Source organism: Carlito syrichta, unplaced genomic scaffold (genome assembly GCF_000164805.1).
Source record: "Carlito syrichta isolate Samal-C Ts95f unplaced genomic scaffold, Tarsius_syrichta-2.0.1 Scaffold302333, whole genome shotgun sequence".
Taxonomy (NCBI): domain Eukaryota; kingdom Metazoa; phylum Chordata; class Mammalia; order Primates; family Tarsiidae; genus Carlito; species Carlito syrichta.
In genome coordinates, this window is record NW_007246429.1 from 603,342 (window position 1) to 617,795 (window position 14,454).

At 44.2% G+C, this 14,454-nt stretch overlaps 1 protein-coding gene across 4 annotated transcripts in view; it reads right to left on the reverse strand.

Annotated features, from left to right (window-relative positions):
- Positions 1–14,454, reverse strand: part of MASP1 (mannan binding lectin serine peptidase 1) — a 73,173-nt gene that overhangs the window by 14,762 nt on the left and 43,957 nt on the right. For 3 of the 4 annotated variants that reach the window (XM_021711515.1, XM_008056375.2, XM_008056372.1), the window contains 4 exons: positions 13,375–13,493; positions 12,258–12,336; positions 5,257–5,394; positions 3,533–3,607 (listed from right to left, as the gene is read on the reverse strand). In XM_021711515.1, coding sequence (XP_021567190.1) covers positions 3,533–3,607; positions 5,257–5,394; positions 12,258–12,336; positions 13,375–13,493 — 411 coding nt within the window. Of the gene's footprint in view, positions 1–3,532; positions 3,608–5,256; positions 5,395–8,943; positions 9,266–12,257; positions 12,337–13,374; positions 13,494–14,454 lie in introns of those variants that run through there. The other variant, XM_008056376.1, reaches the window with a different exon arrangement.

The window sequence follows — 14,454 nt, forward strand, 5'->3', positions numbered from 1 at the left end:
CATCTGAAAACTTTTCTCTCCATGTTCATGAGCATGGAGAGATGGAAGGAACCTAAAAAATCACCTAGCAGGTGACAGCCAACACTGGGCTGGAAATGAAGATACCAGGAGCTCTGACCTTGTTTTTTTCTTCTGTTACCCATACAATTCTGAATCAGTAAATCTTTCAATTATTTTATCTGCCAAATGAGACAGTTGGTGAGGAAAGTCTCCAAGAAACCTTCAAATTCCAAATTCCTTTGATTTTTATGTTATTTTTCCTAGCCACTTCATTTTATAGGTGAGTAAAATTCTCCAGAGGTTACATGACTAGCCCAAGGTGACATGCTATGAATAGCAGGGGCTTAACTAGATTCTAAGAAAGATGGATTGCCCTGTATTCCATACTACCTTGTTACGTATCAAGACCATTGTCATGGGTCCTCAAATTTTTTTTGCTCCATCTAAAATGACTCATGCTATCAATTGGTACCCAAAGATTAAGGCCTAGGGCATCCAGCATTGGGGAAAGGTGGCATAATCTATGAGCAATGATGCATGGACCCTGCCCTGCTCTGGGCCACTCATCATTGCACCCAGGAGCCATGTAGTACCTTAAGGGGAGGGAGAAAGGTCTGAGCAAACTTCGTTCCACTGAGTTGCACCCTGAGTGTGAACATGTACCACCAGCCTCCTGCAGCCAAATGCCTCTGGCCCATGAACAGGTCTTCAGTTCCAGCCCCTTGCTGGCTAAGAACAAGCTCCCATGGGCTCTTCCCAGGCTTTCTTGGGCCTGGGAGGTAAACCTTGTGTGAGCATGGACTTCCTCCTAGTTGCAAATGGCCAAGTTACATTCCTTGACCTGGATGTTTTCAATAACTTTTTAGAGACCATGGAGCATTTGTTTTCTCAGCAACCTAATGCTGTTCATATTCTCTTCTTCCTGATTCCAAATACTTCTTGCACGATCCTGGGATATCCTGTAATTCATTCCAGGTCAGATGTGAATTGGCCTTTGTAATTCTCTGTGGCCTGGCCTTTCAAAGCTGAGGGCCAGCATCCCAATTACAAGCAGTAACCAGGTCTGTGACTGGCTGTACACAACAACTCGTTTCATGATGCAAGGCCCTTATCTGGTGAGAGACACGTCTCTGTGGCTCAATCCTTGGTCACAACAAAGCCAGGGCTCAATGGTGCCTTTCTTCAACCAAGGTGCCAGTGACTATACCAGGTCACAGAAGATCAGAGCTGGAGAAATTTTGGAGAACAGCTAATTTACAGATGGAAAAATGAAACTTCAGAGAAGGCAAGTGACTTACTCAAAAGTTGCTAGTGGCAGACCCAGAAGTGGAACCTGTTTCTCTTTACTCTAGCTGTATATCGCCATTAAAATCAGTTTATCTCCTTGATGTGTTCTTGTTCTTTCAAGAGGTTGAATGATGCAGCCAGCCTTTGGAAGAGCGTACTGAAATGGGATTATTCTTACTGGCCACTACCACACTCCCTAGTTTTTCCTGGGACAAAAGAATCTTCTTGAAATGCTATAGTTTTGACTGTACTGAAGCCAGATTTGGGCTATAGAAGACAGTGGGTACTGAGGGAGAGTACTTAAACCAAAAGTATGATACTCTAGGATTCTGGGTTCATGAGGAGGTCATGACACATGACCATCGTCAAAGAATGGCTCAACATCACCTGTGTTTACATCAAAAGTCTTGGGTTCACCATCCAGCCCTGCCCCTAACTTTCCGGGGGCAGCCTTGTACAAATCACTATACCATTCTTATTCGTAGTTTTCTCATTTGTAAAATAAGAGGGCAAATATTTGCCTAGCAGACCCCCTAGAAAGATAGGCATTATGACAGTAGATGAAATGGTTTTCTCTATCCTGGCTTACGTTGGTTTAATCTCAGTGTTATTTAGAAATTTCTGGCTTAGCCCAATGATACACCATTATTCTTCCCAACATTGGGTATTAAAATAATTCCATGTCTCATTATATCCAGGATGTTTTGTACAAACACAGACGATATTGGCCATTAAGTGTCATAGACCAGCAGGTCGAGGCTGCGGTGGCCGGGAGCATGCTACTGCACTCCAGTCTGGGTAACAGAGCAAGACTCCAACTCAAAAAAAAAAGAGATATAGAATGTTGTAGAACTCCCAGTCCTGCTCCCTCACTTCTGAGGAGGGATGAAATCCCAGCTCCTGAGAGGTGAGATTATTTACCACAGATCACAGTTAGGAGATGGCAGCACCAAGATTAGAATCCAAGTGTCTGACTCCCAGTCCACTGCTTCTTCTTCTTCCAGAAGCTGCAACATGGCTTCCCATGATGGAACTCACCCTTAGTTTTCTTTGGCTCACATATTACTTTAACACAATGGGAGTTTGATTTGCTGGTTTGCCACAGTTCCAACATTCCCTTCTTCTTTGAGTCTTCCCTGCCTGAAGTCCTTAGGTGTGCTTATGAGCAAGCCTAATTGAGGTGAGTGGGATCAGCAGAGTGTGGGTGGGATGACATTACCCTTATTTCACCTCCTCATGAGTTTTTTCTTAGCATAAAGACTTCTTTACGTGAAGTCTTCCTGGTCAGTTTTCACCCTTTCACTCATGGACAACCAGCTGTAGTTACTTCCTACTTCTATGAGATCCCATAGTGCCTGTGATAGCTCCAAATGATTCCCAAACACTAAAAAGTTCATCACTTCTTAAGGATTAGTGGTAGAAAACTTGATAGGCTTTCCATTCTACTGTCTAATCTAATATGGCGAAGTCTACTGAGAGAATATGGAGGGTTGCTGAAGTGTACCATTAATATAACACCCTATCTCAGTTTACCCAGTGCTCAAATTCAGTAAAATAAAATACAAATACTGCCCAATTCTTAAGCATACTGCAAAGCTCCTGCTGTTTGTGTAAACATGCAGATGGAATTAGAATGGACACTTAATTTTCCATGTTTCTCAGGGCTATATTGAGTGGTTATGTCATTTAACTGCTGCTATTCTTGCTTTTAAAAAAAGGGTAAATCACTGTGCAAAGATTCCCCACATCTCTATACAGTGACATTTGCTGTTATTACACAATTTCCTTTCCAGTTTAAAGTGGAGTCAGTAGGTAAACCATGGGGAATACAGCGATCAGAAAGACTTGAACACATTGCTCTGTGGAGGAATGTCTTACTCGGTTCTATAATTACTTGTTATTTGTGTTATGTTGTCCCCTCCTTGATTTCCCTCTCCTTTGACTTCCCCAGCACAACTGTAGGTACACACACAAACTGTGTTAGATGAGAAAACCTGGTGGCAAGAGAGCAGAACTGTACAGAGTGGAGACAGGATGGCTCTTGGAAGGAAGAAGAGAGCAGGCAGAATACAGAGGCTGGTTGGTTTGAGAAGGTGTGAAGCAGGACTTTTCTAACCTTTAACTTTTCAAAGATATCTCTTAAAAAACAATCAAAGCATCATCTCTCTGTTAGCAGCCAGAGGACCTGGGGCCCTATGTCCTTGGATGGGAAACCTTGAGGCAGAGCATTTGGAGGGTAAGATACCTGGAAGGCAGGTAGGCAGGCTTCTCTCCAGTGCTTCGTTCATCCAGACTCCTTGGGCAGAACAGGCATATGTACCTGAGTGGGTGAAAGAAGGTTGGAGAAGAGGGAAAGGATCGTTGATTTAGAGAACATGGAAAGTAGGTCTGGGTCCTTAATTCCTCTACTCTGGGTCATTGGAGTAGTCTTCCAAATGGTCTCTCTGATGCCTTTCTCTCTGAGCCAGCCTCTCTGCAACCTGAAGAATCTTTCTAAACTGGAAGTCTGACTGTGTTCCTCCTCAGCTCAGAATTACCAGTGACTACCCATTGTCCTAAAAAATAAATACTGCACTCTTCAGCACAGTGTCAAGGCTCTGTGCAATCTGACTCCTGCCTGTCTAAGGGCTGCTCCCCTGCCTGCCCATGCTGCCCAGGCCCTTGTGGCCGCCTCCTTCTCACTAGTCACAAAGACCTGGGTCCACACCGTTCTCTGTGGCACACATGCCCTTTTCTTTCTTTTCTGATTACCACACTCTTTAATAAGCCACATTTGTGGCCACATCTCATTAGAGTCTTACAGTAGTTCTGAGAGCTCTCTATCACTCTTTCCTCTTTGATTAGTAAGAAGTTGGAGGCTTAGAGAAACCAAGAGAATGTTCTTAGTGCTTGCATGCCACAAAACAGGGTTGATGGGCCTGACCTTCTCCTGCGAGTTTATTCTCTGCCGGGAACGGTGAGTAGATGTGAGAGGGTGTCTGAGTGCCACAATGCAGGGAAAGGTGGGACATGTCTCTAAGTGTTTCTCCTCCCAAGGCAATGGACTGGGTTTTGCTGATTCTTTGCCCTTTGGCCTGTGTGCTGCTTCTCAACCCCTGGGGCTGCTAGGAGTTTCACTGCCAGTGGCATGGATGAGACTTGGAATGGGGACAGCTATGGTTGTGCTTAAGCCTTGGTCAGGTTATGCTGAGCTATCACATGAGGCAGAGGGTCTACTCCTCACTCCCCATCCTTCCTGGACCCTGAGCATATCAGGGGATCAGGTCTTTGAAGAAAGAACTCTTACCTGCTGAATGGGTCTAGTCTGGTCAGATGTTAAACTCAGCCAGGAGCCAAAACAGAGACCAGCTGGAGCAGCAACACTGGCCATTTTGTGAAAATCCCAGCCCAGCTTCAGGCAACTTGAAGGAGTTTATCTTGGAAGACCCCAACTTCGTTGAGGTTCTCATTTCTTCCCTTAGTTGTGTCAATGGATGACGCCTTCACAACTCCAGAGAGCAAGATTATAATCTATCTAAATGGTGCCCCTGGAACTGTGCAGTACACAACCTGGGCAGCTACCATTGGCCCCAATTTGGGGGTCACTCTTATCCATTATGGTAATAAACTGTGGTCAACTCACCTGGCCTGCTATCAATTTCAGAACAGAGGCAGGTCTGCTTAGACTTAAGCAGACTCCAGCAAGATCTACTCTCATTACTAAAATCAGTGCTAGATTTAAAGTTAAAAGCAGAAAATCTTGGATTTTGGACCCAAGGCTCAGTGTTTGCCTCTCCACATAGACACAACAACATGAGCTAACGGGAAATGAGAATCGAATGGGATGCGTGACAGGACATCTTTTGTGTTACAAGGCCCTTGGCACTTGTAAGCAATTATTCCTTTCAGAGCTGTTGCAGCCCCCACCCTCGCTTTGGGGTTCCAGAGAGTATGAGGTGGGGGTGGGGTGGTTTAACATGGAGGACCTACCCGTGATGTTGTGAAGCATCTTGTAATAGGGTTGCTGGCAGGAGTATCTGATCTCAGATTTGTACGTGGTGAGGTTGTTCCTTGTGGAGAAGGTGACCAGCCCGTGTTCCAGCTCTGCTGGGGCTCCACAGTCTACAACTGAGACAGAGGGTGTGAGATCCTTCAACTACCTTTCGCCATTCCTCTTTTGGCTATCTGATGGTACTGTCTCATACAGATGTGCAGGCTGTGCACTGCACACAACTCCAGAGAGCAAAATTACAGTCTATCTAAATGGTGCCTCTGGAATTGTGCAGTGTACAACCTGTGCAACTACCATTGGCCCTTTTACCATTTTATCATTTGGGGGTCACTCCCATCCCTTACAGTAATAAACTGTGGTCAACTTACCTGGCCTGCTATCAATTTCAGAACAGAGGCAGGTCTGCTTAGATTTAAGCAGACTCTAGTCTCTTGTCCACCATGGCCCCCTTTTTTTTACTTCTAGTTCTATTGTGCAATCCTGTCTGCCTTTTCTGTCCAAGCATGAAGCTCTTGGCTCAGTAAGAAAATTCTGACTGACATGAGCCAAAGAATATTCTATTCTTCCAAGTCCCAATCATAGGCTGAGTAAGAGCTGTTCCTGTGTTTACATTTGAGCTTGGCACATCAAAACAAAACCAACCAACCAAAGACACAGCTCCTGCATGAATATACAGCCCCTCCCTGCAAGATGGCTGTTCACTTGACCATGGAAGGCAGGAGGTGGGGCCAGGGATGGACCAGATTCTAGTCTTCACCTGCTTGTTTTCTCCAGTTGTTGGTGGCTGGATGTTGAGGCTGGCTGTAGTCCCAGTATATAGGACATGAGCAAAGATGCCCGCTCCTCAGAGATGGTCTTTGGGGGAGCTTGCCAGTCCAACCAGGTCTTAGGGGAGTTGCCAGCACTGATGGAGTCCAGCGCGAATCAGCCGAGAGTCAGGGCGTCTTTTCATGGCCACATCAGAGACTGAGGACCCAGTGTGTCACTGCCTCCTCTCGCCAGGTGATGCTCATTTCTAAAGAAATCCTAATCTTAGGCATAACAGCCTATACCAGAACCAAAGAATCATAAAGCAGTCATAGAATTTTACAGTTGGAAACAAACCTGAAGTAGGAAATCTAGAATATCTTCTTTATTTCACAGGTGAGCCCAGAGAAGAGACTTGATTAGTCTAAGGTCGCACAGCAAGTTATTGTCAGAGTAAGAACTAGATCTGACTTCAAACTCAGTGCTGTTTTAGTAAATGGAACTAACAACTCTTAAATATCTGTTTTCCAGTTAAATGACCCATACTAGATATTAGCTGTCTAATGGTAAACATCAATTGTCAGTATTTCTAAAGGCCTGGAAGAATTTCCAAAGTTCCACCTCCTTCCAAATTTCACCTGCTCATCTTGGGAAACAGTGAGGGGCAATTTACCCTTGAGGGCTATTCAGACATTGTGTTCTTAACCTTAGGACTCCAAACTCATCTTTTTGATTGACTAGAGAATTATCTAACTTAAAATACAGATAATTCTAAGACACTCCAGATTGGCGGAAAGAGATGAAAGGAGTAAATATAGGAACTTCTTACCCACAAAGAAGTCCAAGGCCAAGAAAATTAGTTTTGTCCTGGCCTCCAATTCCCCTGGACAAATCACCCCGTTTGTTTTGATCACCCAAAAGTAGAGACACTCTTTTACTTTGTGAAGTAAACATGTGAAGTTCAACACTAGGGTAAGAAAAGGCAATAATATTTATTATGTAAAACTATAAACAGTTTTGAATTCATTTTCCTGCTGATACTCAAAGCAGATTTTTCCTCTTTTTTTATTTTTAAGAAAAATATCATTGACTGGTGCCTGGATATTGGTATTACTAGTAGTTCGTTTTGCCTAAAGTGTCCTCAAGGTCTAACTCCCTAGTTTCTAGTGGAGAGGTTCCAGGGTTAGTCTTAGATATGGCCAGACAGCCAGGCAATTGAGAGTCTGTTAATGTGGCTGCTGCTGGCAGGGACATATTTTCTGAATGGAGGAATTGCTTTCACATCACACAAAGGAAGTAACTTTGACCACTGATAAGCTGGTCCTGCAGCCAGGTAGAGGGGGTGATCAACAGTGGAAAATAGAGGATCACATGGCTTAGTTATAGTGACTGGAGAGGGTGCACCTTCTTCCCAAGTCCACCATGGCAGGCAAAAAGTCATGTCGCTCTGAGACCAGGAGGCAGCTTCCCCTTACGAGGGGCCTTGGGTAGCTCTGCCTGGCACAGTCAGCACTTGCTAGACCATACTTCTTCAGCTAGTCTATTATCTTTGCTTTTGGAAGGGTTTCAACCTTTTCTCTAAAGTTTTCTCTGGCCACTCCACACCAGGAATCAAAATGCCCTTCTGTTTTGCCTTCCTTGACCTGCCTTTCTCACCATTCTTTGGGATGGGCTTTACCATCCCACATCCTGCCTTCACTGTCACCTCTTGCTAACTTTTATTTTCCTTCAGGCACACTTTTCTTGACCTGTGGTACTGAGTGTGCTTTGCCATATTAGGGGCTTCCTAGAGAACTACACACAGTCAGCTCACACTGGCACTTGGGTCCCGGGATTGGGCTCCAACCACTCTTCCCAGCTTCAGCTTCTTCCCTCCCCTTGAGGCACCCCTGCTCCAAATTACCAGCCCCTTCAGTATACCATGCTCTTTTCTGTTGACGCCTATTCCCAGGTCTTGCTTGTGCCAGCCCTGCTGCCTGGGCACCCTGTATCCATGCTCTGGCCGCCCTCAAGGCCTTGATTAAACACTACTTCTTGAAAGCATTTCTAATTCTCCTAGCTGGATAGGGCTGTGTCCTTGTCCCAGAACTCTTTATTCATGTCTCTTTGATGGAGTGTATCTTATGTTGCCTGGTATTGCAATTATTTGGGTACATATCAAATCTTCCTCTTAAATTATAATTTCCTCCATTGCACTAAGCATGCTGTCTGTTAATATTGTGTGAGCTTAAATATATTTATCCAACTGACACTTGTCTTTAGTAGCCAGTCCTTTTCTCTCAAGGGCATCTCTACCTGAGAATGGCACCTCAAGTCTGCAGACTGCTCAGAACTCTGCCCTCACTAAGAGGCCATTTAATCACCAAATAGATTGGTAGTCACAATTTAACACAAGGGTTCTCTGACATGTGTGTCCAGATGATGTTCAGGCTGAAGCTGAGATTCTGGCTGCCACTCCACAGTCCTTTCTCTATCATCTTGAGGACACAGTGATGCCACATGGCACCAGAGCACAGGACCACTGCTTTCAAGTGTGATACCTATCTTTTAAAAAATTTTAATCAGTTATTTTTAAGAAACACAGAACTTGTAAGCCCCAGAGAAAAGACCCTCTCATGATAGAATTCTACCCTGTGTTAGGTAGGGGTAGAAAGAATATTTTGTGAATGAGAAGCTGTCCATATTCTCAAAAATCGATGCATATGAGTTATTATTTGTTTTTCCTACTCATGAGGGTTAAGAAAGTAGCAACAATTTTTAAAATCATAAAGCCACAAATTCAGGCCCATTTAAATTTGAAGTGCAGAATGGATTAGAAAACAGGGCCCACTTTGAGACCACATGATTGTATGTTAAATCTTGTGTCTCCAGGACCAAAAGCATATGTCCCTTAGAGAAGAGTACAAGCCACTTAGAGGTGCTAAAAAAACCAAACAAACAATTTTTTTTCATTATTTTCTCGCATCATGTTTGAACAATGGGCAAACTCTCAAGTGCAGAGTTTGTTCTCACGCATGCAGCAGCTTCAGCTGTTAAGACCAAGTTGCCTCCTTCATTGCCCATTTTAATTCTCACTGGAAGGGACAATGGAGTGTTGGTGGGTGGGGAGGAGTGGAGCAGCTCTGGGACCCCAGGGTCTTGTAAGCGATCCATTCCTGGATGTCTGCACTGAGTGGGGTCCAGTCATTCACTCTGGCACTTGCTCTGACTTGAGTTCGCTCTCCAAATCGATTTCACTTTCTGCCACCATGGTGAAGATCAAAGACGGATCAAGAGACACAGAAGAAGGAAGCAGAGAGAGAAAGAGAGAGAGAGAGAGAGAGAGAGAGAGAGAGAGAGAGAGAGAGAGAGAATTAGCAAGCAAAGCAGAAACAGCTTATGCAGGAAATTCAGAAATCACTCCACCAGAATTGATTAAGAATGCATAGCTTAGGTATAGCCAGTGTGAAGAACAGTTTGGGATTGTGGAATTTGTGTCATTCTGAGAATTTGCACAGTCATACATCCTGGCTCATGAGTATTATAAGCTCTGCCCCGGAGGGAGCGTTGTATTTATCTGATCCAAACCCTCATTTGACAGATAGCATTCAGAGTTCAGCAGGACTTGTCCAGGGCACCACAGCAAGGAGGAGGCAGGACCAGAACAACGGCCCATAATTCCCACTTCTTTTTCCGGTGCACATTTCTTTACCACACATTGCATATCTCTCATCTGTTGCCAGCTCCTTACCCTACAATCCTGGGGACTTTCAGCTTTTCAGTCTTGTCTCTGTCTCTTTCCTAGGGCCTAGCACATTACCTGGCATAGAGAGATGCTCAATAAATACTGACTGAGCAAAGATGCTGGGTATGTCTATGTAGGAATTATAATAGCCCTAATCCAGTTTATTATGGGAGAATAGAGTGATATTTGGGAGAGAAAATATTCCCCTTTTCCTTAGTGCAAAATGACAGGGTGTTCTGTTGTGCAAGGGGGAACCCAAAGAAACTGGAATTATCTTTTGGAGGACCCCTTGTAGTGCGGGATTCCCCACTAAGTAAGTGTTCTAAAAACCCACTGGCATCAGTGTATCAGCTAGTGTTGTTGTGAGAGGCTGCGTTTGGCTTCAGTGAATTTTTTTTGGAGATACTTTCAACATGTTAGCCTATTTCATGATGGGTAATTTACGAGTGCATCTGCCCACACTGTGCTGAACATTCAGCAGTTTTTGTGAAAAACGGCATCACCTCTGTGTCCCCACTTCTTATTCACTTGGTCTCACTTCGAGCATCTTTTTTTGTTTGCTTCTCCAGATAAAAACGTCCTCAAAGGGAAATATTTTGCCAATGTGGAAGAGGTGTAACAAGAAATGGCATAAGCACTAAAAGGCATCAAAACTGATGAGTTCAAAAACCATTTTGAGCAGTGGAAAATGTATCTCAGGAGGCGTATTGCATCAAACGGAGAGTACTTTGAAGGTGACTGAAGTGTAAATATGTAAGAATGAATATACATTTTAAAATAAATAAACTCTGGGTTTTTTGGGGGGCCTCCCTTGTATACTAACATAAGTCAGGGATAAATGATCAATCCAGGAAAAAATTATTAACGCTTCCTATGTTCTAAAATTGTGAATGAGAAACTAAACCTGTTCCTAGTGAGGGGACTGGCTGGGGCAGAGGGAAAAATGCGTTTTTATTAAGCTTTTACACATATTCCTTGCTCTCCATGGGTATGGTATGCATATTAACACAGCTGGTCCTTATAACAATCTTGAAGGCAGGAAACTGACGCCACCAGAGTCTGAGTCAGTTGAGAAGGGACACTCAATTGGTAGAGTCTGCATTTGAATCCAGAACTTCCTGACTCCCAAGCTAGATTCTGTCCTGAATACCTCACATCCTCCTTAATCTTCTCTTTGAATACTTTTGCTTGGTCATGCAGAATACTTTGCTTAGAACTTAGTCATAGCACTACATCTGAGCCACGTGTTAGGGGAGGTGGTGCAATGTCTGCCAGCATTTGAGTTCCTTCATGTCTGAACCTTGTCATTTTCCTCTGAATTCCCTATAGAAACTCTGCACAGGCATCCAGGGAACATCTGTTGAAACTTTGTTGAAGCCATAAAATGTTCCCCTTTTCCCACACTGGACTCTGACTCCAACCAAATCATCATATGAAAAAGAAAAACTAAGAATTATCACATTCTGCTTCCAAGGTTTGCCTGGGATTTGCCTTAAGGGAACCCTACTGCCTGAGAGTATCTCCCTAGTGCATTTGTCTGCCTGCTGGATCAGAGTCATTCAGGAGAAAGAGAAGAGGACAGCACTCCAGTTTACACATAAAATCATAACATGAAGGTAGGTGGGACCAACCCTAATCCTTGACTTCTCACCCATCTATTATCAATAAAATCCTCCCCTTTCCCCACCTTCCTCCCTTTTCTGACTCTTTGTCACTCTGCCACCTCTCATCACTGTTGCCATAGATAAGTCTCTAAAATTGGGGTCCTTATGTATAAGTCTTGCACTGAAATCACCTGGGTGGGGGAAAATGCAGGAAAATGACAGGAAAATGACAGGAAAATGGCTGAAAGCTCATATTTTTACGAAGCTTAATGGATGATTTATATGGACTATATTATTTTAGAACTACTGGCATATATTCTAGAATATTAAAACTAGTTCCAAACTCTTTATTTTACAGTTGAGGTGAAGGATCTTGTCCATGGTCACAGAGTGGGTTAGGGGGAGAGCCAAGGTAAGTGCTCTGGGCCCCAGTGAAGAGCTGTGTCCTCTGCTTCACACAGCTCACTGTGCTGACCCCAGCCCTTTCTGCACAGCCTTAAATCATGAGCTGTCACAGAAGATGCAGTGGGTATGGCTGATGTCCATGTTGAAACTTGCAAGGCCACTTAGCTCTGGACACCAGAGCAAAACTTGTTTCCTGAATTAATAATTGTCAGAGCCAGTTTCAAATCTGGAGATATGCTATTCTTTTGGCAAGTTTGGCAACTCATCGGTGGGCTGAAGTAAAATCGGTATTTAGAAAGCAAACTGGGGCTCACATGAGGTTTCTTTTGGAATCCTAAAGTCCTGCAGCTGAGAGGGGATATTAATACTCTTTACTTCCAAACTGTGTGTGTCTGTTGAATGCCTCTCCTGCCACGCTTTCACCTGCTTGGTCTCTGCTTGGATCCCATCAGTGTGGGGACCTCATTATCCTTATAATTCATCCACTGGGCCTCCTTACTTTTACAGGTGGGAATCTTGTTACTCCATGTCCCATCCTTCAAACACTCGATCTGGAATGTGTCCATCTCCACATTATCCTGGAAAGAAACAGGAAGAAGGGAGTGGAAAGAAGGAGGAGGGGTTGGGGTCAGGGGTCGTTTCCCAGCAAAACCAACTCAAAGTTCCAAACCTGGCTATCCTTCACTGGGATTTTCTACCTATGGGCCTCCACGGGCAAGCTTGAAGATAGAAAGATAAATGCTGAATTCATATTCTCTGTTCATACTCTGGAGAGAAGCCGGGGCTGTGTGCAAGGAAGGGTTTAGGCCATTGCCTCTGAAGAGAAAAATATAACCTTGACTTCTTTTTCAGAACAAACTAGAGCAAGTGGTCAGCATCAGTTAGAGGGCTTGTTAAAACACAGACTGTTGGGCCTGTCCCCAGAGTTTCTGATTCAGTGGGTCTGGCCTACCCAAGAGTTTGCATTTCTAGCAATTTCCCAGGTGATGCTGAGCCTGTTAGTTCCAGGGCTTCTCTTTAGAACTATTCCTTGAGAGCAGTGGTCCTGTAGCTTGGCTGCACCATAGACTCACCTGGGTGTTCTCTTTTTAAGGAAAACCAATTGCTTGGTCCCAGCTCCAAAAATTTGGCTTTAATTGATCTCAAGTGAGACTTCAGAGGTGATATTTTTTTCAGAAAGCCTACCAAAATTCCTGGAAGAACCACTGCTTCAGAGGATAGGAGATTGAGGAGTACCCATCTGCCATCTTTAAAATACCTACTTTCTTTCCTGGTACCCTACCCACTCCAACCCATGAGCCTGATGAACTTTGTCATGGTTGTCAGTCCTGATTATAGAACTGGATGCATCTGACTTTTAAAAAACAGCTCACGTTCTGATTATAATAAACAAACAAACAAACAAACAGACTTCCAGAAGTGTGAGACAGTCTGGGACACCTGCTTTGGAATTTCTGGAGCATTTGGAATTTTTATGGGGCACACCTAGGAAATACTATGCTGGAACTATGACAAGCTCTGGCAGCCCATTTGCCCCAGGGTGGGGATGGAGGGGTGGAGGGGCTACAGAGTTTCTCTGGCTTGGTCACTCCCCGTTCCCAGTCAGAGTTCTGCACCTTCAGCACTTTGTAGCCTGTGTCACAGCTGACGAGCACTTGGTCTTTGAAGGAATACTTGGCTTGCAAGGGTTCGATTTTCCCATGAACAGGAGGCCGTAGCTCTGGGCACTCGTTTCCTGGTGGGGAGCAAATGAAAGAACAGAAGGTGAGAAAATGAGGAGAAATCTGGCAGTAAACGGCCAGTCCCTAGAAAGCCAGGCTTGACGGAGGTTGAAAAACATGGAACTGGGTATCTGAGGTCTGGACCTTTCAAACCTGGGAGGAGACTAACTCTGGAGCTGTGAGCAAGTCACTTTCCAACTTGGACCTCCATTTCCTTATTTTTAAAATGAAGTGTTTGGCCAGATTGTTTCATTAAAACTCAGGGCTGTAGCCTGGACAACTTGGCGAGAACAATACATAAAAAAAATTAGCTTGGCCTGTGAGTGCATGCCTGTAGTCCCAGCTACTTGGGTGGCTGAGGCGGAAGGATCACCTGAGCCCAGCAAGTTGAGGCTATGATGACTGTGAATGTGCCACTGCACTCCAGCCTGAGGGACAGAGACTCCAACTCAAAACAAAATAAAACACTCAAGGCTGGAAGGAATTTTAAATGTCATTGAATCCAATCCTTGCCCAACACTTCCTTTATAGTATCCTCCACAGTAGACACCAAATATATATTTGCATTCCCACCACGACAGGGAGCTCAATATCTCCCTAACTTATACCTTCCGGATGTGGACTTTGCTGATTATATGAACAATATTTTCCTATTTAGCTGACATTTGTGCCTTTGAAATTTTTACTCACGGGGCACAGTTTACTCTCTTGGGGGAAGGGCCAAATTGCTCTTTCTTTCCAAAACTCTTCTTCAAAGCATTAGAGAGACTGTCATATGCTTCTGAGTCCTCTCCTTAAAAGGCTAAGTCTGGCAGTGTCCTCAGGCCTGGGTCTCTCCCTGATACTATTTCCTTAACAAATTCTCCTTTGTTAATGTCCTCTCCATTCCTCTTCCCAGACTGGGAACCATATGTGATAATGCAGGCAACACCAGGGCTTCAGTCTGCAAACTGGGGTTAATCATGCTCAGCTATG